At 42.1% G+C, this 24627-nt stretch overlaps 2 protein-coding genes across 4 annotated transcripts; both read left to right on the plus strand.

The window, feature by feature from the left end:
• armc6 (armadillo repeat containing 6) lies at nt 1-3471 on the plus strand. The gene is made up of 7 exons (XM_079284338.1): nt 1-399; nt 965-1041; nt 1127-1697; nt 1808-1953; nt 2048-2179; nt 2362-2499; nt 2596-3471. Exons 1-7 carry the CDS (start codon nt 270-272, stop codon nt 2806-2808), a joined length of 1407 nt encoding a protein of 468 aa, XP_079140464.1. The 5' UTR covers nt 1-269; the 3' UTR covers nt 2809-3471.
• Nucleotides 3472-4402: 931 nt separating this feature from the next.
• On the plus strand, nt 4403-13149 carry LOC306789301 (mitochondrial coenzyme A transporter SLC25A42-like). 3 transcript variants are annotated; one of them, XM_079285185.1, is made up of 8 exons: nt 4403-4739; nt 6387-6561; nt 7050-7161; nt 7354-7379; nt 7554-7720; nt 7869-7985; nt 8302-8453; nt 8817-13149. In XM_079285185.1, exons 2-8 carry the CDS (start codon nt 6436-6438, stop codon nt 9140-9142), a joined length of 1026 nt encoding a protein of 341 aa, XP_079141311.1. In that variant the 5' UTR covers nt 4403-4739; nt 6387-6435; the 3' UTR covers nt 9143-13149. The 3 variants fall into 3 exon arrangements, with proteins under 3 accessions (XP_079141311.1, XP_079141312.1, XP_079141310.1); XM_079285186.1 differs by lacking the exon at nt 4403-4739 and adding an exon at nt 4802-4858; XM_079285184.1 differs by lacking the exon at nt 4403-4739 and adding an exon at nt 5040-5107.
• The last annotated feature ends 11478 nt before the right edge of the window (nt 13150-24627 follow it).

The following is a 24627-nucleotide window of genomic DNA, read 5'->3' on the forward strand; positions in this document are numbered from 1 at the left end:
AGGCGTAAACCGACAGCGTTGGATGGTTGATTCATGTCAGTTGGCGGTGGGAACAGTTTGACTCGTGCCATTTATGACGATATTTTTATCAAGTGGGAAAAAACACTATATTACAACAGCTTTATGTCACGGTAAGTTTGTGACTTTCAACAGCCAGTCGGCAACAAGAGCAGAAACACAGCATCTATTAGCTAACATTAGCTACTACTACTAGCTATCTTTGGTCAAACTGAATATACACAATCAGCTTTCTCATCTGTTGACGTTAAATGGCAACAATGGAAACGCGGAGGATCACACAGGAAACCTTTGACGCTGCTGTCAAGGAGAACATGGAGGAGTTTGAGATGGATCCCGATGAGGCTCTGAGGGAGGCTCTGGAGCAGTTTGAGTCTCAAGGTAACGTAGCTAGAAAGAACAATGAGTGATAGTTGATGATTGTACAGCTGCGCGTGTATATTGCCTCTATGAGAATGAGGCCAAGCCTGTTATGATCTATATAAACGTCAGTGCTAAATATCAGTTTGTCTAGCTGTTTTTTGAAAATTTGGATAAATTAAAACGTTCTTAATGGCCTTACAGACTGCCATATATAAACATCTCTGTACCTGTATGGGGAGTTTAAGACAATTAAGTATTAAAAAGTAATTCATTTTTCATCCCTCAATTAACTGGATGTAACTGTCTTGAATAATTGTCCACCAGCCCACACACAGAGTGAGGCTGCAGTGTGACTGATCTGTTTTATAAAGTTCTCTTTGGACAGCTGATATTCCTACATTCTGATTTTTGTCATCACCTTCAAAGTGTGTAGTTTCAAAGTAGATAAGACACTCATAAGCACCAACCTGGCTGCCTCTGAACTTAGTTTTGCAATGCTTACCGAATTATGATTATTTTTAAACTTTTCTTTTTTGTACTTGATATTTTGTGTCATTAACCCCAATCGTATGTGTGGCCGCAGGTGTGAACCTCCGTTGTATAGTAAAAGCTGTACCAGGTGTCTTATCTGATGGGGAGCAAACACACGAGGTCTTACAGGTGAGTTCTGTTCTTTTGTGAAAGGGGATTGCTGACCGCAAAAGTGTCGTAATCTCACGTCCTGTTTTTTTTTTTTGACTTGCAGGCATTGGATTCCCTCCGCATTGGGAAAGATTCTGCCGGTTTGAAGGAAGTGACGGCAGACATAAAGCGCTTCACTAAGCAGTGCTTGCTTGGATTTGCCCAGAGGTACCTGGCTGCCCAAAAAGACGCCTACCCCGTCATCCTGTCTTACTGCAAAAAGAGTGTGGAGGAGCAGGAAGCTGAGTTGACTGCACTGTCTGCTCTGGCTGCACTAACAGACGGACAGCCAGACTTGTTGGATGCAGAGGGCAAGCAGTTCCTTTTGAATGTCCTTAAGAAGTATAAGGCAGATTCCTCTGTGGTGCGTGCCGCCATCTGCACCGTGCGTCACTGCTGTTTGAAACATGAACAGAACAGACAGGATTTGGTAAAAGGGGGCGTCGTGCCTCTTCTGACCGGTGTCATTACCCAACACAGTGGATCTGCTGAGCTGGTTATGGAAGCCTCTGCAGCTCTCAGGGTCATGTGCTTTGACGATGACATCCGCGTTCCGTTTGGGCAAGCTCATGAACACGCAAAGATTATTGTTCTTGAGCACAATGGACTCAAGGTTTTAATTGACGCTGCGAAAGGTGAGGCCAGCTGATGCCTAGTGTATGTGGGTATTTAGCAAAATAGCTTCAACTGCTTTGTCTGATTTCATTAATGGAATTTCTTTATCTCCTGTGTTCCTCCCTCACAGCTCACCTCGATAATACTTCTGTACTGAGTGAGCTGTGTGCAACTCTGGCCCGTCTGGCTGTAAGGAACGAGTTCTGTCAAGACATCTGTGATCTCGGAGGATTGAAGCTCATCATGACTCTGCTTGCGGACAGCTATGAGAAACCGGTAGCCAACTAAAAACAAGGGATTGTGATACAAACTGATTGAAGATTCAACCTCCATGTTTGTTATGCTCACTGAACTGATGTTCTTCTTGCAGGAGTTGGTTCGGCAGGTCCTTAGTGCAATACGAGCTGTAGCGGGAAATGACGATGTGAAAGATGCAGTTGTTTATTCTGGAGGAGTCGAGCTCATCATCATTGCCATGAACAAACACATGAGCAACTCTGCTGTGAGTTGAATGTCATACCTACACACTAATTGACTGACTAGGCTTGATATAGAATTTACCTTTTATTTAGTATACAAACTTTAATATTGGTTATTTAGATTTATTTTTGTTGGATAACAATTAAGTTGAGTTATAAATGAATTCTGCAAATGTCCTATGATTATGTTCACATTCTGCTGTAGGTGTGTGAGCACGGCTGTGCATGCCTCTCTGTCCTTGCTTTGCGGAAACCCAACAACTGCAAAGTCATCATGGAAAATGGAGGCGCCTTGGCTGCTGTGCAGGCTATGAAGATGCACACAGATTCAGTCAATGTGCAGGTAATATGAAGTCATTATTAATATTTTATATGCTTACTTAAAAAAACAGTTCCTCTGACGACTCTCTATGTCCCTGTTTTATTTCTTTATAAATAGAAACAGGCGTGTATGGTGATGAGAAACCTGGTTGCACGTATGGATAACTTAAGCCAACCGATCCTGGAGATGGGAGCAGAGGCCCTGATAATCCAGGCACTAAAGACCCATAAAGACTGTGATGACGTGGGTAAAGCAGCCCTCAGAGATCTGGGATGCCAGGTGGAGCTCAGAGAGCTGTGGACCGGTAAACATGGCAGCATCACCAACTGAAAGTAGAGGAGAGCAATCACTCCTCACCATCAAATGCAATTTTAGGCAAGATACAGATGCTATGTTGGTGTACCTAGCCAAGAGTTTAAGCGGATGCATCTAACCAGATAGACATATTTGTTAAAAATAAAGTCGATGTGGAAAAGGCTTGTCCCACACAGCGCCCTTTAGAGGTTGAATATGTGTTCCAGTCCTTTTTTTTTGTTTTTGAAAAGTACAAAAAGCTAAGTGTAGTCCTGTTGAACATGTTTTGTTTGCTATTCATATTTTGTCCACATATGTTCTGTATTACAATTATATTATTAGGATGTTAGGAGCTGAATTAGTATGTTTTCTGCTATGGGTAAATATAAATAAGTGTATTTGCTTCTATGTAAATAGTTTAACTGCACTATTCTGTCCAGAATCCTTTTTTAGCCACATTTGAACATGTATTTAATGCCTTCATCTTTGACTAGATCAACACATTTACTTTTTATGTTTGTTAATTTGTATATGCATTATTTACAGTAAACAACTGAAATATCTGATACTTACACCAACCACTGACAGCATTACAGTGTATATTTTGCATGATTAGGATAAAAGTCACCTTTGGTCGTCACCTCTATGTTGTGTATCATCACACACGGTAAGACGGAGTACTTCACGGACAAGAAAAAACCCAGGAGAAACCATACTGAGCCAGTTTGTTGCGAAGTGCCTCCTGTTCACGCCCCTCTAACCGACCTATCCTAACATGCCCCTTCTCGCTCAGACTTCAGCTCCCAGAATGCCTCTGGGCTCGTCCTTGTCAGAATCCAATATCAGCGCTGTCACGGGTAGTAATTGCAGAAATACAACAGCATGGACGATGCTAGTCAGTTAAAGTCACGTCAGAACCAATGAATACGAGAAATGTGTGAAAGGCAGTGCCTTCAACACTAGGAGACGTTTTTAGAAAGACACAAGCGTACTGTGAATACTCACAACACTGTCGACGAGCGTTACATTTACGGCAATGTCTAAGTGTAGTCCTGTTGAACATGTTTTGTTTGCTATTCATATTTTGTCCACATATGTTCTGTATTACAATTATATTATTAGGATGTTAGGAGCTGAATTAGTATGTTTTCTGCTATGGGTAAATATAAATAAGTGTATTTGCTTCTATGTAAATAGTTTAACTGCACTATTCTGTCCAGAATCCTTTTTTAGCCACATTTGAACATGTATTTAATGCCTTCATCTTTGACTAGATCAACACATTTACTTTTTATGTTTGTTAATTTGTATATGCATTATTTACAGTAAACAACTGAAATATCTGATACTTACACCAACCACTGACAGCATTACAGTGTATATTTTGCATGATTAGGATAAAAGTCACCTTTGGTCGTCACCTCTATGTTGTGTATCATCACACACGGTAAGACGGAGTACTTCACGGACAAGAAAAAACCCAGGAGAAACCATACTGAGCCAGTTTGTTGCGAAGTGCCTCCTGTTCACGCCCCTCTAACCGACCTATCCTAACATGCCCCTTCTCGCTCAGACTTCAGCTCCCAGAATGCCTCTGGGCTCGTCCTTGTCAGAATCCAATATCAGCGCTGTCACGGGTAGTAATTGCAGAAATACAACAGCATGGACGATGCTAGTCAGTTAAAGTCACGTCAGAACCAATGAATACGAGAAATGTGTGAAAGGCAGTGCCTTCAACACTAGGAGACGTTTTTAGAAAGACACAAGCGTACTGTGAATACTCACAACACTGTCGACGAGCGTTACATTTACGGCAATGTAGCAGTAAGCTAACTGCTATCCAACGTTACTCAACCTGCTATTTGGCTAACTTGGAAACCAGCTTCCGAAGAACCTGCTAGCAACAACGCACTAAGTGAGGGATACCAAAGCATCAGACAGCTCCGAGCTGATGTCAACTTAGTAAGGTAAGAATGTGACGTTAGTGTTTGTGAGGACTGACAGCTTGCTGGTTGGTATGTCGGTAAGTGGACAAGTTTCGACAAGAGGCGTGTGCACCGGCCAGTGAGACCGAATGAGAAGCAAGGTGATTGTGTTATAGATGCATATCTGATGCTGGACTAATATGTATGTGTTGTAACCTTTTCATTGTATTTATGCCGGGATAGTACTTGCACAACTAATTTGAAAACAATCTTTTTACATAACAAGGAAAATGGTGGCATATGGGATGCAATGCTGTTACAAGACTATTACACAACAAGACAGACAAAACACCAGGAGGTAGACGAATACAAACACCTCATAATACAATGCAGTCCCCTAGAGCTACACTGTAAGTGATGGTGTATTTGTTTAAATTAACACTATGTATCCTCAAGGGCAGCTCTGCCTTTCCACTGCTGTGTATAGCATGTTAGTGGTATGTTGGATCACAGATGATTAGTGGGGAAAAGGTCCTGCAGCCCAGCCTGGGGCCCACCAAACAGGCTCAACTAGAAGTAAGAAATAAGGAACAATAACATAACATGATATGCATGAGGAAGGAGGCTGCTGGGACGACCCCTGGTTAAGGACAGTGGTTGAGGTGAAAGGGGACACACAATGTGTCAAAATGGATATATATATATATATATTTATTTTACACACTTGATCTGACTTCAAGCCCCGTCATACTGAACCCAATATCAGTTGCCCTTGTCCTTTACTCACTTGTTTCATGCTATCTCTCTACATCTTGTTTGGCTTGATTCTCCTGGCTGTTGCTTAACTCCTTGAACCCTGACTATTTTTTGAAAGTGCAATTTTTCCCAATTAGTTAAAAATATTCAGTATCGAATTGTTCTGGCCTTTGTTTTGAAGCCGGATCAAGCTTATATTTAGTGAAGTATTATGACTTTGTGTCCAGTGAAATGATTAACTCATTGTAGAACATGCAGACGTCTTTGTTTGAAGAGGTGAGACTGCTACAGATAATGTTTCTTTCTCTAAAGTTCATCTCATCCAAGTCTCCATTGCCTACAATCAGGGGTGTCAAAGATGTGGTCAGACTTTACGAATGGAGCTTCAATTGTTTTATTGTTTTTGCTTGTATTGTTAAGACACTTTTCACCCACAAGTCCTCCACTTTGACCTTCATATCTTTGTGTGTAACTTACTGCAGCTCTACTTCGCTCAGTGTCTCTATTCAGCCTTTAAAGATGTGGCAGTTGGTTAAATGTAACTAGATTATTCTCAAGGTAACTATTTTCTCTCGTTGGGTGTTGTCTTTACAGTTTAGTGACGTGACACTTCTTTACTCAGCAGGGGGAGTGCAAAGAAAGTTCTAAACTATAACAGATTTATGTGCCTTCAGGTTTACACAGAGCTAGACTCGAATTCTTTGGTACTCACTGCAAGTGCAGCATGACGAAGCTATCTATACTGCAATGCAATGCATATACTGCAATGCAAGATCTTAATCTGTACACAGTGTTGGCATCTTGGCAATGGCATGCTTGTCACTGGATCCTGACACAGAAGCGTAACCACCGAAATATCTTGTTGATTGTTTTATATTTACACTTACCTAAAACTGACCTTTTTTCTCTCTGACCTCTTCCTCTCCTCTGTAGCTCTCAGCACCGGGTGTTGGTGGGGGCACCACTAGCAGTGGTTGAATTCATGAGCCCGCTCAGTGACCGCTTGTCTTCGGGGATGGGGACCGGAGTACAGGAACAACGGGCAACACTCGGGCAGGGAGAAGTGCTCCCGCTCGACTCCCCCAGTCAGGCAGAAGGGAGCTATGAGGTGACATTTTATAGACATGATCCTTCACTGCTTTAAGGAAAGCATCCATCAGGTTTCATCTTTTTTATTTGTACATTTGAATCAGCTGTCTCATTTAGAGACCTGACACATTGATGAAAGTGAGCAATGACTATATTATTGTGTCGAAAAAATAAAACGTGTCATTTATCTGATTATCGTCAATGGTAGAATTGTCGTGGCGTCCTGTGTTTTATCTGTGTACTGTCTTTATTTAAAGGAAATTCTCTCTGCTTGCTGCTCTGCTGGATAGCATGCGGAAGAGTTGAGAATTGTGCAGAGCTTAAAGGCTTCATGGCCTCGTCTCTGTCTTTGGGTTAGCCAGATGTGATCTATTCTCCTTACATAACTCCAAGTTAATGATCAACAGCGTCTCAAACACTACTTTGTTCACATAAGGAGGCAGTTTTTACAGGATTCACTGTGTTGGTGTTGATGACCCTGAATGTGATTCCTCCGTCACTGTGCAGGGCCTGAGGCACACTCGGTCTGTCCTCAACTCGCTCTTCTCTGGGGCTTTAGCTGGAGCCCTGGCCAAGACAGCTGTCGCCCCATTGGACAGGACTAAAATCATCTTCCAAGGCAAGTTGAATCCTCAGCTGACCTTAAAGCAGGAAGTGTTTTTACATTAGAAATGACCCACATGGATGCCATGGAATTATATCTGGAACTAATGTTATGTTTGTGATGTATTTATATCAATGAGGATATTAGAAGATGAGTGACTTACAGAAACACTGGACATTTATAGTCTACGTGTGGTTTGTTTCATAGTGTCTTCAGCCAGATTCTCCGCCAAGGTAAGTTTGATCACTTATTTATTGTCAAGAGATTAATTCACACATGTCCATTTAGTAACATATTAGTTGTCGGTCTGACCTTTGAAGAGTAATTTCAAAGTTTCAAGACAAAAATCGATCGTCATCAATCGGTCATGAGCATGTATGTGTTCATGTGTGCACGCTACATTTCAGGAGGCCTACAGGTTGATCTACCGCACCTACCTGAAGAGTGGCTTCCTCAGTCTGTGGAGGGGCAACTCTGCCACCATGGTGCGAGTCATCCCGTACGCTGCTATCCAGTTTTGTTCACACGAGCAGTACAAGGGACTGTTAGGAGGCTACTATGGCTTTCAGGGGAAGTAAGTGTCGCTTTATGCTGGTAGACCTACGACTCGGGTCTGTTGGCTCATCTAATGACTTTTACCGCGACAGGTTTTCTTTGTCTTGCGGAGTAATAAACAATCTGGAAGGCTGATGCACATACGATTGTTTTTCTGTGTGTTCCAGAGTCCTTCCTCCAGTTCCGAGGTTATTGGCTGGGTCTATGGCGGGTACCACGGCAGCCATGGTGACCTATCCTCTGGACATGGTGCGAGCTAGGATGGCTGTAACGCCAAAGGAAATGTAAGGTCATCTTTAAGTACCAGTGCACAGTCATCAGTGGGTATTTAACACATATAGCACGACAGCTAAATAACACAAGGGGCTGCGTTGGGGTGTGCTCCTTCAAGGGTCAGGTTTAGAACTTGATCGGTGTGCTTCAAATTTGCCAGTCAGAAAAAAAACAACAATGACAATTACATGTCTGTTTTTATGGATATAACTTGCACAGGCGCCTGAGGTAGTTTGTGCTCCTGTTTAACCTTGAATAGATGTTACACAGCGCTTCTCATCCAGTTTCATGCTAATATGTTGTGTTTTTGGGGCCTCCACTGTTTAGGTACAGTAACATCCTGCACGTGTTTGTGCGGATATCCCGAGAAGAGGGCCTGAAGACATTGTATCGAGGCTTCACTCCCACCATGCTGGGTGTTATTCCCTACGCTGGTCTGAGCTTCTTTACCTATGAGACACTGAAGAAAGTACATGCAGGTAATGGTCAATAATCATTTAATCTAGCGGTTATTTTTTCATTTTTTTTTTTTACAATTTTCCGGATATATTTCGGATTAATGTTTCATTATTTCAATAATTTTCTCTTAAAAACAAAGTAGATAACATTAGTCCGATACCTGATAGAAAAGTACTGGACCTGATATTCAAAAGGTTTCTGTGACGCATTAAGACCTGAACGAGGGAACGCCTCCTTTGACCAGACGCAGCCATTCGTGTGACGCTCCAACGGACTTCATGCAAATTGATGTATTTCTGTAATCTATGTAATCGTTGATTGTGTCGCAAGTCGCCCTAGCATATGTAATGTGTCCCTTCTTAACGTCCTCCTCTCCCATGCAGAGCGCAGTGGGCGCCCACACCCCTACTCATATGAACGTCTGGCGTTCGGAGCCTGTGCTGGACTTCTTGGCCAGTCGGCATCTTATCCTCTGGATGTGGTACGACGCCGTATGCAGACCGCAGGAGTCACAGGTCACACCTACGGCACCATCCTGGGCACCATGAAGGACATCGTGTCTGAGGAAGGGGTTGTCCGTGGACTCTACAAAGGTCTCAGTATGAACTGGGTCAAAGGGCCCATCGCAGTCGGGATCAGCTTCACCACCTTTGACCTCACTCAGATTCTCCTGAGGAAGCTGCATCAGATGGGCTATACGGCTCGGTAATAATAACGCTACAGAGAGAGGGAAACGGGGATAGTGGGATGACGAGCTCCCCTTACACCCTCCGAAAGAGAAAGGAAGTGAGAGAGTAACGATTGTGTGCTGCTGGATAGAAGCAAACACACACTGGCTCAGGATGCGGGATATTAATGTGTTCTCTCGCTTTATCTGTGTGCAGCGGGGGATGTACAGTCCCTGTAGGCGTGAGCTATGTTGGATGGTACAGAGTACCTGTACACACTGTTGTCATGTACAGCGAAGTGTAACATGCTCAGTGAGTTTTCCGTGTGTTTGTGTGTGCACGTAATTTATAACACGTTTTCCCTCGTGGACCAGGCCCGTGAGTGTCAGTCTGAGAGTTTAGAGGTTCTCACACACGCACACACACACACACACACACACACACACACACACACACACACACACACACACACACACACACACACACACACACACACACACTGAGGTCTTTATATGTAACGTACTAAGATGCATTTGATTCAACAACAGTAAAATATTCCCCCTTGAGATTAGTTTTTTAATGAGTGTGTTGTTCTTATATGAGCTTGTTGCAGATTCTATGATATTCGTGGTGTTTGTATATCGAAGCACAAAGGTTTTCAGAGTACGACTTTGGAGCCAAAATCTTGCCTCAAAATCTAGCACAGAGGGAACAGCATTGTTACTGTCCTCGCATGGTCAGTTTTATTTAGAGTTGAATGTGTTGAATGAGTCCAGTATCTTTAAGCGGAGCTCGTTGAGAGTGAATTCACAGACTTTTATTTGTAGTTGTAGTGATGACTGCAGACTAATGAGCTCGATAGTATGCCAGTGCCAACACATATGACGTATAAAGAGTGCCCAAATGGTTTAGTTTGTTTTCACTGTGATCATATATATAGTGGACCTTTCGAAAAATATTGTCAATTGCGATGGAAAGTTTAGTTGTTGGTATGTGTTAGTACAAATGATCCGACAGATATCCGTACGAGACGGGAATACTCTTTGGACATAGAGTCCCATGTTATGCACATGATGCAAGTTAATGGGCCATTTCCCAAATTTAAGATCATAGACTGATTCAACGGTTTAGTAGGAACACATGACCAGTCTAATATAAGCCACTACAACAGCAACGAGCGCTACCTTTATCAAGTGTACAAAGTTCTGTCGTTGAGGTGTCGCTTTATCTCCGGTAATCTTTCAGCTCTATTGTTTTGGGTTTCGATATCGAAAGGTGTTTTGTTATTTTCTGTCACCGGTGAAGAAGACGGACACATACAAGTATTTAAATGTTGTCTTCCATTTGCTGTTGGTTTGCCAGCTGCAGGGGGCATCGTTTAAAGCTGTGAAGAGATGATTTGAGTTCTCTGTTACAGGCGTGATTTAGTATATTTTAGTGTTCTCAGTATTGTCCTTTACCTCAGCACGTAGTCCAATGAACATGACATTCTTATAGCAATGTGTTATGTGGAGTAGTGTCTCGGTTTTCATTTGACTGTATCTGAGACAGTTTGAACAGTATTGATGCAGGCGGCTCACAGTCGTTGAAGAGTGTCAATAGTTTCTATACTTAGACCACACATGGCGAGGGAGGTCGGTTGAGCCGAAGGAGCAGCTGAGTGCAGAGCCGGCTGGAGCCTCGTCTTTATGGAGCTTTGCTCTGTGAGACGAGTGACGATCTCCACTGAAACTCAAGTTGCTTTGTTAGTTAAGATACTCAAAAAGCACAATATTGTAATACTGAAGTAATGGTATTGTAATTAGTATTTTTCACTAATATTTGTTCTTTGTTGGTTAATCTATACATTATCAGACTGTCACAGTTTGAGTAATGTCTTAACTTTGCTTACTGAACATTTACTGACCAGCAGACAAAGAACCCAAAAATGTGTTGATTGTTTAATAATCTCTAATCAGCCAATGTTTTGTGATTTCACTATTAACCAAAAGAAGATGAACCGATTATCAAATGAGTTACTTTAAAGTGGCAATAGAAAAATGAAGGCTTGATTTATGGTACAAAGGAAGACCGTTGACTATTGTTCAACCTAAACAGGAACATGACGGCGCGTGGCTGCGGTCGAAATGTCCTTTTTGCTTCGGACGGTTCCTAACTGAGTGAAATGACCCGGCCGTATCTAAGTGGCCGCCACGATGAGAGCTGTTTGAATTCTCTAGATGCCAAGGAAAGGTGCTTCAATGCTTCCTTTCTTAGCTCCTTCAGCATAGGAAACACTGGAGCTTCCTTTACCAAAGGAAAATAGATAATGCTGCCCCACAACATTTATATAGCCGGCATAATAACTTTAAGTGTGCTACACGGGGCGAAGTATCGGATGCACAACGGTTGTCTGTTGCCACTTTAAGAAATAGAAACTTTTTCTCCATTTAACAAGAGGCCAAACAAGCACGAGCTCCAAAAGTCACTAAAGGTCGCCAGATGCGGTCACATGCTCATTTACATATTGGTGACGACATTGTCCATTCATCGCAAAGCTTTGGGTTGGTCCCCAAAAAGTATTGAGATTCGATGCCCAGCCCTGTACTGGAAAGACTACTACACTTTGCCCCCATTCCCCAAAGCCGACTCTCCCCTCACCTGCCTGTCTGACCATCTCTTTATCTGTCTGGTCATTGTTGTTGTGATTGTTTTCCTGATCAGTAAATCAGAGCGCTGTTCAAGAAAGCAGGTTTGTTGAAAGCTCTGAGTAAGTAACCCTGAGATGAGGGAAACTAGGTTTTCATTCTCTGAGGAGAGGCAACTTAAACTCTGGGTCTGTAACCCAGTTGTTGAACGAACTGTGATCAGCTGTTCTGGAACCAAAAACTCAGTTTCCCATCTCGGAGCTCAGAGTTTGTTCAACCTCTTTTCTGAAACAGAGCCCAGGACAGTTGTGACAAACACGGACACGTATTATTCTAATATGCAAACAGTGGCGATGCATTCTTGTTCACAGCAGATGCCAGTGTCGTCTTTTAATATCAGTGTGTTGTCTTTATGCCTCTCCGTCGTTAGCAGGTGGGAAATAATTTCAGCTGAGGTTTGATCACTGACAGCTTGAAACCCGCACATGTTCTGAGCTGAGTGCTGTAATGTAGAAAGTATACAGCAACTGAAAGCTGAGTGACGGGTAGTTACTGAATCTCAAGTGCCTATTAAAGAATAGTAACGTTTGTACTATGACTGAGCTACTTCTACTCACCTTTTTGAAGGTTGCTTCCATTTTCTAGCCTTCACAAATATTTAAGGGGCAGAAGACGTTTTGAAGTTTGGAGATTGTTAGACCTCTGTGACCGAATGTATTAGTTAAGGTCCAGCTTTTGTATGTGTATTTTGTAAAATGTAAGAACTGCCTTGCAGTGTTCTGCTGTCTAGGGTGAGATGCATGAACCGTGGCTCCCTGGCAGACTTGAACAATCCATTCCAACCAGTCCAGGACTCATTTCAAAGTACATCTGACGGTCATTTGTGTCCTGATTTCAATTGGAAGAGCATTGTAATGTTATCTCCCTGTAGACCAAGGGAACTATGTTAATACATAATGAAATGGGAAAACACCAGACAATCAAAAAATGCCCAAAAAAGTTTTGAAAGAAAAGTAGTTTTTTTGTTGAGTACCTGTCAGTGGCCTAATGATGAAGAAGACTAAATCACTACAACTAAAAAACTGGAAGATGTGATTTTTTTAAATTTGCTCTTGTAAAAGCAGATTTTATTGTTTTAACCCTATTCGTGGGTAACCCTACGTCGACATGCAGACATACTGTGTTGCATGTTCCAACATCTTGTATCGTGTTTGCTTCAGTGCAGCAGCGATAGGAGCGCTGTGTTGTAAATCCTCGTGATTTGTGCCAACTGAATGTAAATGTAGCTACTAATAGCACACCCTGTGTTTGATCTCTATTGATGATGACGACGTATCTGTTGGACAGTTTCAAATATCAAATCCCAAAATAAAAGTGGATGTTAACACCAGATTGATGTTATTATTTCACTGTTACTTCTGTGCTTGAATGATGTCTTTTAGTTCTTGTGGATTAAAACCTTAGAATTTAAATTTAAACAATAGTTTCAGTGTGGCACTTGGCGTTAACATTCTGTGTCATTATTTTAATTTAATATAACCATATAGTTTATTGTATTTTAGATTAAATGTCAATTGAGAAAAAATATCATGAAATACAAAAAAATTAAAAAATTACGTAAACAAAGTGACTCACTTGGTTTGTTCAAATGTCTGAAGCATATTAATCACACATACACATTCACTATTAATTATAAGCTCATTAAGTGGCCCGTTAACAGTGGTGACACAGAATATGAATAAATAAATTGGAGATTAATATATGAATACATGCATATGGATATATAAGTAAATAAGTAAATTAATCTGAAAATGAATGAGAATATACTGGTAAATAAATAATATAACAAATTAATACAAAAATATATATAATCTAATTGTATATAAATAAATCAATGCATACAGTAAAAATGGAACATTCATTAATATTTAATTATTTATGGCAAAACGTATTTATTTTCAATTTCTCATGCTGATTCTTTTATTTATCGAATCTATTTCTCGGGTCACTTTAGAAAAAAAGTGTCTGTTTAGGCCGAATACACGTGGTATGTAATGATACATAGTGACCACTAGAGGGCGCTGTCCCCACCCATGAATGAGTGAACTCCTCCGGCTGTAGTTCCACAGATGGCCGGTAGGTGGCGGTGCAGCATCGCGCTGGGAGCCAAAGGATGGTGAGCTGGGTCAAGCGGTGCTTCTCCTCCGCCCGAGGCCCTGATGACGCTTTGAACTTGACCGTGAACACAACACGGCAACATAGGAACCTGAGGAATAAACTGAGCAAACTGAAAACAATAATAATGAATTCAAATGCCTGGTATTATTAAATACAAACGTTGTTTGAGATCAGATTTAGACGTATTAATATAATGTCGAAAGAAAGGAATCTTGAATATGTTATTCATTAAAGGGTATTTTACTGTACTTTGTGTTAATTGAGCGGCTGTTTAAATGAGGTGAAGTATTTCGTTTGGTCCTTCATGAACCGGACAGACCAGACTCTTTGTGCACATATCTCTGGAACGTGGGGGAAAAAGCACCAAAAGAAAAGAGCTATAGGGAAGATAGAGGACTAATTAGAGAGTGAAGGAAGGAGGGATGGACGGAGGCTGTCGGAGGACATGGTTGCTATAGATACTTGGCATGATGCCAGGTGGAGGCAGCGCCAATTTGCATTTATTCAGATGATGGCTGCTCTCTCTCTCTCTCTCTCTCTCTCTCTCTCTCTCTCTCTCTCTCTCTCTCTCTCTCTCTCTCTCTCTCTCTCTCTCTCTATCTTTCCTTCTCTATAAAAGCAGCAAAACACACATCTCTTCCATTTAAAATGAATTCTAACTAAATTTCCTTTCATATTTGAATGTAAAACCCAGTGAAAACTGATTCAAAAGTATATTAGCCCATGAAGTATGATGAAATATATTTGTGTTTTTTTTGTTTGTGCCACAAAACAAAATGTTCTGTTGGAAAACCAAGATGCTTTTTGACTATGTTAGGTCATATTCGATTTTGAAGTTGAAAGATGTAAAACCAAATGATTGCTTCTTTTTTTAAACACTATCTATCCATTTCTCTCTTTCATTAATTGAAAATACAAAGAATAAGATTCTGCACTGTACTTTAGGCCTGTGGATAGTTTCATGTAGGCCGTCATTATTTTCTCAAGATTAGCTCCAAAAAGAAAATGATGCATAACTTTTAGATAAAAAGCTTGTGTGACAAAAAAACGAACTAAAAGAAAAATAGTTTTTATTATAATTTTGCCCATTATATAATGGTCTATTTAAAGCTGTACTGTTATCAGACATTTCATATTCTTCAAGGAGTGTGGCCTGTACAGCGTAGCTCGTTCCCTTCTGTTGGGCCTGTGGACTAATTGATAATTATTTCTTTATTTTTATAAATAAAAGTAAAATGGCATGAAAACCCTTAATCACTAAAAGTGCTGTAACAGCATCAAAATCTGAAGAAAAATAAAACAATGAATGAAGTCTAATACACAGGTTAAATTAAAAACAATAGACAAAGAATAAATAATAATATTTTGGGGTTGTGAAGGTATAGTTAAAAATGCAGCAGTTTAATTTCAATTGACTTTCATATCTCTAGTGGTCTTAGTTGTGTTTATTTGTTACGTGAATACAAATCTCCCTGTTTTACAATTTCCACCACTAAATTACACTGTCAGACCTTAATTAATTCATGAAAATTCTCAAAACAGGATACAGATTTAGCTCCCTAGATACAGAGATAAACATTTTTCATTATTTAATGATATAAATGTGAGAGCATTGTGTCAAAGTCAAGACTTTATACTGAAAATATCATTTGAAAACTGAAAGAATTCACAGGAGAGAAATGTCAAAGTCAATGATCTCTTTATTGACCATATATTCACACAGTACAGTTTCGACATATGACACCTCAGAGTATTTATCAATGGATTAAACCTCGACATCGAGACATAGTGATCGCCGACTAAAAAATACACTTTAAAAACCACACGTACAACAGGATCAATTAACGTAGTTAAGCCCACAATCAGATATCAGTTTACATCAATTAGCATGATCCTTAATATATTCAGAAAAATAAAATCACTTTAATTATAATACCTTTTCATATCTAATTTAATAACCCACTAAATATACATGCTGTTTAACTTTAAAAACACATCTTGAAGTACAAAAATCTATTTCAAAGTCTCTCTTTGTCAGTGACTGTTCCTTGGATTTGAAGATTTAGCGGCTCACCTTAACATGTGTTTGTGTGTCAGTTCAGAGGCGAAGTAGTGACCGTCTATCGCAACATATTTTGTCTCAGAAGCTTTAATCATTTAGCAGGAAATCAACAAAAAGTGGTTGAATTGGTCCGGTCCAATCTGGGTGGAATCTGGGTCAGTTGAGTCAAGTTGTTCAGCCAAACAGTGATTTTCTACCATCACCAATCTGCAGAGAAACAAAAAAACACAGGAAATTAGTGACAGAATAATACTAAAATTGAAAATATAGCAAAATTGTCGTGTTTTTTTTACAGTCAGGATCATAAAGGCCAGAGAGATTGTCTGAGATACACCTATACGCTTGAGCTTTCACCGTGAATATGAGTCACGTCACAGGACTGACGCAGCAATTTTGGACTAAGATAGAAAAAAAGGGGTTTGAGGAGGGAGCAGAGATACAGAAGGGACCCCCTCCTCATGACTACTAATATCTGTCTGTGTTGGAGTCTACACTCATCCACCTCTGACCTCTAAAGCCTGGAGTGTCGAGAGGACACATAGTCAGCAGAGAACCCCACAACTATGCCCGGGGGAAAAGACACACACACACACACACACACGCACACACACACACACACACACACATACCAGACACACTTCTGCTGTCTGGTTTTGCAACGTCATGACTGAACAAGATAAGGATCCCAGCAGCAGAGATAAGGGATTTAATCCTAATTTGTCCAGACTTTAATCAGGATTATAATGAAACAGGACCAAACCAACTGCCTTTGAATTTGGACTTCTAGAAAAAACTTAAACAGCTTAAAGTTCATAGGTTTTAAATGATAGCTTCTTATTTCTGTTAATGCTCCAAACGCAAGGTGTGTGTGGGATGTGAGGAGGCAGAAGAGGGTTAGTCACGATGGAGGAGATCAGAGCTGGACCACAGTCCCCGGATAGATAGCAGGGTTTCAGAGATTGGGCAATTATGAGGGGCCTTCCCGAGCCTGTAGGGCTCTCCGGGGCTCCTCTTCTGCCCACGCTGTCCCAACAACCCGCTAATGTATGCAGAGGGGAGACTGCAGTCCTGTCTCCACACCACACACAGAGAGTATACTTGCAAAGAGTGTGACATTATTATGTGTAATGCTATTCCTTCTCTGACTCCTCTGTGTCATATAATCTTAAAATAGCTCCAGAACGTTTCTTATCTTTGGGAGAAAAAGAGACTAGATCGTAATCTCCTCCACTCAAAACCTATTTGTTGTCCCTAATTTAACGCTTCGTAAGATGGAGAACATGCACAGCGAGATGCTCCATCAAAGTGAAAAACCCTATTCATCAAAAATGTGCAGGTGTCTTGCCTTCATTAAAAAGCATTGAAAGGGTAATGATGTTTTGTATACTTGTATATTTAGTGTAGTATCTGTGTATAGTATCTGTGGTGTGTGGCCTGTGTATAAGGACAGACGTCACCCTGATGAAGGCGAGACAGCCGAAACCATTTGGTGAATGAAACACGATGGCGTTGTGTTGAGTGACATGTTCTTATTTTGATGTCCTCGATTTATCGCTTGCCTTGATACTTCACAATAAAAGAATCCAAGTCTCGAGTTTTGACAGGAGAATGTTGACACAGCTGTGTCATTGTAATAATCAGCAATAAGAGACCCGAGAGGCACCTTGAGCTATCATCTTTCAAAGCAAGAACTTGAAACTTTGCTTTGACGGGACTACAGCTCTGATTTGAACTGTTTTCAGAGACAAGAGAACAGACTGTCCACCAACTTCTTCCACTCGACATGGTCGGTCCGACGATACTTTAGTAACGAGGTAAATCTTTGCTACGGATCAGCAAGGCAAGACAGAGAAAGTGTATGGAAGAGTTGGAGAAGTATAGGAGAGGCGTAAATAGATGCAAAAGGCTTGAATTTGTATCAACGAGGAGGGTGTGCGTGTGTGTGTGTGTGTGTGTGTGTGTGTGTGTTAGGGGGGGGGTCTACGAGACTTTAACCCCCCCCCCAACAAACACACTCTTATGCTGAGTCTGTGTGTCTGTCCAACAAAGACGTCCCCACAGCCACCTCATTATAAATACATGTCATTGGATCACAGCTCGTCTGAATCCCTGAGTCTGCTGCGCTCTAAGTGGCCGTGACTGAGCCCTGAATGGGTGGCCGAGCGACAGCTATACCAATAGAGCCAACAGCGTGTGTGTGTGTGTGTGTGTGTGTGTGTGTGTGTGTGTGTGTGTGTGCAGAGACGACCACAGCAACCAGCCTATGGGAATGAAAGCCTCACAGCAGGACAAGGTCAGAGGTCAGGCTGTCTGTTACATGTATACACACACACATACACACACACACACACACAACGTATGGGATATTTGCGATAAGAAGTGATACAGAGAAGAAAAAGGATGAAATTGTGATGAAAATAGTTGGATTCAGTTGGAGTGTGGGAAGAGTTTACCGCTGCACGTGTGAAGCAGGTTCGCTTAAATCTGGGGCAATAAGTTTTCTGCTGCCTCAACAACAAAGCTAGTCCTGGCTCACTTAGAAGGAGGGAACAAGGTGTGCAGGTGTATATTTGTGTAAATTGTGCGAGTGTGTGTATGTGTGTTAAAAGAGCTCATCCTATCTCATTTTGCAGGGGAAAGTGTCCCTATCCCTCTGGAACCACAAACCAGGCCACAGTGTTGTACTCTCATTCCTCCTCCTCGCCTCTCTCTCTCTCTCTCTCTCTCTCTCTCTCTCTCTCTCTCTCTCTCTCTCTCTATAAAGGCTTCTATTTCTGAGTCAAAGCTTGCATTTCTCTACGGGTATAACAATTTCTTCCTCGTCTACTTTCACCAAAGTTTTGAACCCCCGGAGATATGACCTGGACTCTACTGGAAATCAATAATTAAAAGAATAACTAAAATCACCAGCGGGTGTGTTAAATATCCACACGAGTTATCTTTCACTCTGTCTTGATAAGACAAAAATAATTGTATGATACCAGAAAGAAGGTCTGCTCCTCAAGTTATTTGCACAAGTGAATGACTGGTGAGCGATCTGAATACAGGGGTGAGTCGTGCTGTTTTCTTCTACCACGCTGTGTTCTGTATGTGTCGGTTGTGAAAGCAGATGCGAGTGTGTACATGTTGTTTATTATGGACAGACTGTTGGATGCACACTGGGCTCATTAATGCAGCACTGCAACAATAAGCAGAGCACGCTGCCCATGCTAATCATCTCTGTCAGCCCGCCACTTTCCGGCACCTTATATGTGTTTGCGTCTCCTCCCCCCTCACTAGACGAGGACCCTGAATAGCTGCCTGCACAGTTCCTGATGGGAAATGGAGGTCGTCATAGCGGGGTTTTGAGGACTAGTCTCCCATCTTCGTGTTTCTATTTCATTTAGATCACACCAAGTTTATTTAATGATGGCTTCAGGAAGGGTTTTAATGAAAGCTAAAATATTTGACACTGAATTATTTCAATAACTTTGTCGAATAAATATGAAATATTTCAGTGAATGTAATTATTTCAAACAGAACACGTCTTGAAACAATAAAATACATTTACAGGGGATTACAGGGGAATCTGTTGTTTTAAACAGAGCCCCCTGATATAACTTATAATAATAATTTATGAGAGGATCTACTGTAAGTACCAGCATACTGAATTTACCTCCTCAGTTATCAGAATATGCAGATTAACTTCTTTAAACCACTGCATGTTGTGAGCTCAGTTGGTCTTTTGAGTAAACTGTCAAAGTTCTGCAGAGTAATCATTGCAAATACAGTTAGGATCAGTTGCTCATTGTTCAAAAGCGGTGGTTTAAATAACAGTGAAATTCAAATTTTAGGTGCAAGTTATTCTTGGAAAGCCTTTTTAATCTCAAATGTAGGCTAAAGAGACAGGAAAGGTCAATTTTAAGTAACATAAGTCAAGACAAAACCAGGAAAATGTGTCTAAAAATCCAGATCTGCTGCAGAGTACAGAAGGCCTGTACAGCATATGGTCCGTCACTGAATAGTTGTGTGAGAGATCTGAGACGAAGCGACTGAGAGAGAAAACACAATGAGGAAAAATTGAGAAATGGAGAATAATGGAAAGCATGCGAGAGAAAACAAGAGAACGAGGAACAAAGAGAGATGTGAGTTTCAAAAAAAAAAACGTGTCAATGCCAGGCGTCCTTTAGGCATGAGTGAGAGACTATGAGGCCTGGTGGTGTGTGAATGGTTCGGCAACACACACGCAAACAGGCACACACACACGCACACACACACACACACACGCACACACACTCCCCACTGAGCCAGAGCCTGTGCCAGTGAGACAGGTCTATGGGTCTATTGAGGGGACTGGGAGGGAGCTGTCCCTTTCTGTAGAGCTAATGAAGCCTGCACCCACAGGCATAAAGGAGTGGAGAGAGTTAGCACTGCGCTCCTTCGCCCATTCACCCACTTCCTTCCTTTACACAGCTCCTGATGAGGTAATGCTTTCCCTCTTAAAGGGACACCATAAGTAACGCACCTTTACGCATGCAGCCCATCGCGATTACAGGAAACTGCTCAGGAAACTGGATACGTTCTTATGACAGGAATCAAACCAAGCTGTCTCCAGCATGGTGGAACAAAAGCTGTTTAAATACTGTATGTTTTAATTAAACGTCAGTTGGTTTCTGGTTACATTATGCTCTGTGGCTCCTTAGCCCCAATCCTATTCGTTCATCCTGAAGATGTAAATGATTCACAACTATTATGTTTCATTAAAAAAGGTATTCCCTCAAACAGCTGGGCAATGTCATTTTTAACAAATCTCACTCAAACAAGAGCAAACAGAGCATTTGTGGGGGACTATTTTCTGCTGTGGAATAATACACATTTGATGTTCTAACATAGTGTTAACAGCAGCACTCAAAATAAATCACAGTGCTCATGCTCATTGCAATGAAGGAACACATCATCTAGTGTAATTTTCTGGCTCATACTGCTGTTTTTAATAGTTTTATTTGACCACAGTGGAGGAAACAGAAGATTACACAGAAATCACAGCGGCTGAAGCCATAAAGCCGGCATCCAATAGTATGCTCTAAATCAGTGCACTCTTGACGATTTCCTCCATCATGGAAATGTGTAGTCGCGGTACAAAGCTGCCATCAATCTAGAGAGAAACAAAAGACAGGCACCATGCTGGAGAGCCTGAGACCGATGTGTCACTCAGAGGAGAAATGTTACAGAAAGCAGAGATGTGGGGAGAAAAGGCTTCCACACAACACAATCACACTTTCAGCAGGGGAGGTCTGACTTCACGCTGCCTGTCTAGCTGCCTGTCTGCTACTCTGCCGCGACTACAAGATGATGAAGGAGCTCTTGTCCAAGTCGACACCCAGTCTAGGCCTCTCTGAACAAACCAGCCTGAGCTAACAATAGACAGCCGTGCTTATCAAACAGCCCGGCAACTTCATTAGCATCCTACATGACCCAGACAACGACAGAAGTGGCCCTACACACACACACACACACACACACACACACACACACACACACTCGTGAGCCAGACAACCCCTTCACTGGCCTTGACCCATGAACTCTAGGGTCCTCTTTCACCTGCTACGACAGCATTCATGCTAGCAGGGCTGTCTCGCCAGCGGCTGACTGTTCTGCATATGTTCTCCTAACATTCCCACGCTCCGAGCTCAGGCCTCCAGCACGATCACACTTTGAATACAGCAGTATTCATGGTGACATTATGGAGATCTGCATTGTGTCTCTGTCTGGCTTCATGACGACCGCCACGTCTATGACTTGAACTAAAGAGGAGGCTTTTCTTTCCCTTCTTCCCCCTCAAATTGATCTGTAAATATTCTGCGATGACGTGTCTGACTAGCTCACAAAGGAAATGTAACACGGCCATCATTTTTGTTTCTAATGAAGTGCTTTATTTCCCTTCTTTTTTTGTTTTATGTTTGGAAAACTAGGTCGTCTTGATCACAACATAACGCTCTCATGTCGTTCCTCCCCTTCCCACTGTCCTTTGCTCCCATCTCGTCGATTTCTTCCCGCCGAAGCGGTGTTGTTGATTCAGTTTCCAACGGCACTTCAAGGGTAAACTCGTGACTCTCCTCGCCTTTTCCTTCCTCTTCCTGACTCTTTACTGTTTGCCATTGGCTGACGCCAGCTTCGCACCTCCCCATTGGCTGGCGTAACAGACAGAAACAGTGACGCGGCTAACATGAGGCTTCAGTGTAGTAGGAGCGTTTAAGTGTTATTGTGAGAAATGGGGTAAAGCGTGTTCCTGCTCACCGACGGGAAAATGTGACTGTCAGATGTGGAGGGGTGCGACACTCGGTGGCTTTTCATTCAGATCGTGTGAGAGAGACCTTGAGAGGCGTGCAAAAGACTGTGACTGAATTTGCCTCGCCGCACAGCATATGGACGCCCCGGTCGCTCTATGCAAATGGACGAGACGCAGACACATGTTCACAAATGCAGACAAACTACCCCCCTCCCCTCCAGTCCCTCATTAATTGCTCTTCGTAAAACCAGACGCCCCCCCCCCCTCTCAAATAATAACCTCTCCACTAACACCCCCCCACTCCATCTTCCCCTTATGAGCGACCCCCCACCCCACAGTCTAGACCCCGCAACCCTCTCTTTAACTCGAACTAGACGCCCCAAAACTCCCCCCCTCCCCCTCCTCCTCTCTCCTCTCCTCAGCTCCCACGACCAGCAGACAGACCCTATGATTCGCGTGACCGCCATTTTGCTGCCCACAGTAGACCTAACTGTACAGCGCAGCAGCTGCCTTGATGGGCGAATGCAAATATGAACGCTGCTTTGTTACTCAGCCGACTCTCATCGCATGAATTAACGCCCCGAAAACAAGACCTGCTCAATCAAATGCAACCACAAAACGACGAACTGCCAAAATGCAACACAAACAAACGTGAGCTATTCATTTGTACAATGCTTCAATCCTCTGACGACATGAACGCCTCCGAACGTTATTATGCCAAGTTGTCAGATCTGCATGTTGAATATTTTTTCAGGTTATTTCAAGTCTCGAAAAGATGAAAAGCACTTTGATTGTCTCTCATTTTCCTCTAACTGGTGTATTCTTGGCAAAACGCCCTGATATGATACTTCACACATCCCATTTATATGTTTCATGTGCAGCCCTTTTCTAGCAAAATCAGTCACCCCTTGATTTGTTCAGTGCCATGGTAACCAGACACCCATGTGCATGAAAATGAGACGATTATGGTCTGTCAGTCTGGAGTTTGTTGGGCCTATGGATCCCTTTTTAATTAGAGTGTGTGTGCATGCCTGAGCTTCTCTGTTTGTTTAATGCTTTCATCAGTGCATTATATATGTCCGCATGTTAAAGAACTCTGTGCATGCTTGGCAGGGCGCTATCTGATTAAAAAAAAAACGTCTCGACTTAATCTTTTGTACATTGTCACATTTGCATGCGAGGGAATCACATGCAAACACGCGCACCATATGGCACAGTAGAACCAGCCCAACATCTATCAAACACATTTCAGGGTGCGCATACTCACGACCCTACGAGAAAAACAAACAGCGGCAAAATACACTTCAACTTAAAACATCGCTCCTGTTTCGCTTGCCGCTACGCCGCGTTCACAGGAGCAATTATCAGCACATGCCAATGACATGATGGTTGGAGGTTATGCAAATGCAATTAGCCCCGATTTGCATTCGACAACAGCTAACGGATGCACAGATGGCAGACAACAGAGATGCGCCCTCCATCTTTGGCAGAGGGAGAGACTGGCGGCCATTTTGTCTGAAGCTGTGCCCATCTGGATGGAAACAACCACACTGCATCACTGTGACGACGGCAGCAGTTTGGGAGCTGTGGGTGCACTGCTGCTGCTCGCATGGCTTTCAAGGCCAACCATATCTATTCATACACACACACACACACACACACACACACACACAGAGCTGTCTATTGGGGGAAATGTAAATCGAGAATAGTTCTCTCATTTCTTTAAAAATGTTCAGATCTGAGGGACATCTTACATTTTAGAAGTTAAATTAACCTGTTAACTTCCAAACATTTCTTAGAGTCAAAGAAGCATCTTTTACATCTGTAATCAAAATCATAAAATGATCCTCTATTAACTAAAGAGGCTGCAAAGTTACAGTCATACACACACACACACACACACACACACACACACACACGATTTTAGGTGACGTATGAGGTAATGAGAGCACATTGAGAGTTGTTCAGAGTGGAACATGTTGAGTGCTAAAGAGAGATACTTGCCATTTTACCATCTCCACTACCAGAGGAGAAGGTCTCTCTGCTCTGTGATCTTCTGCCCTTCTTGACATTCAGTTAGTCAGTTAAAACAAAAATTCTGGGATTGAATACCAGACACCACGGAAGGAAAAAGACAACCGTATCATGTGCCAGTTTTTCGGGTCTTAACTGACACATGTCTACAGCTTACCATGGTAACAGCAAGCCAAGAGTGGGAGAGAAAATAAAGATCGTACTGTCTCTTTGTCAAATGTAAAAACTGGTTTGGGAATAAACAACGGGCATGTTGAGGATGGAGAGAGAGTCAAAAGCAGGACTGCCAAATTGTTTTTTAAACAGCCAGAGGCAGAAGGTGGGGGATATGTCAATCTTATGAAGGGGAAAAAAAGA

This window comes from Melanostigma gelatinosum (assembly GCF_949748355.1).
Source record: "Melanostigma gelatinosum genome assembly, chromosome: 15".
In the NCBI taxonomy this organism is placed as follows: domain Eukaryota; kingdom Metazoa; phylum Chordata; class Actinopteri; order Perciformes; family Zoarcidae; genus Melanostigma; species Melanostigma gelatinosum.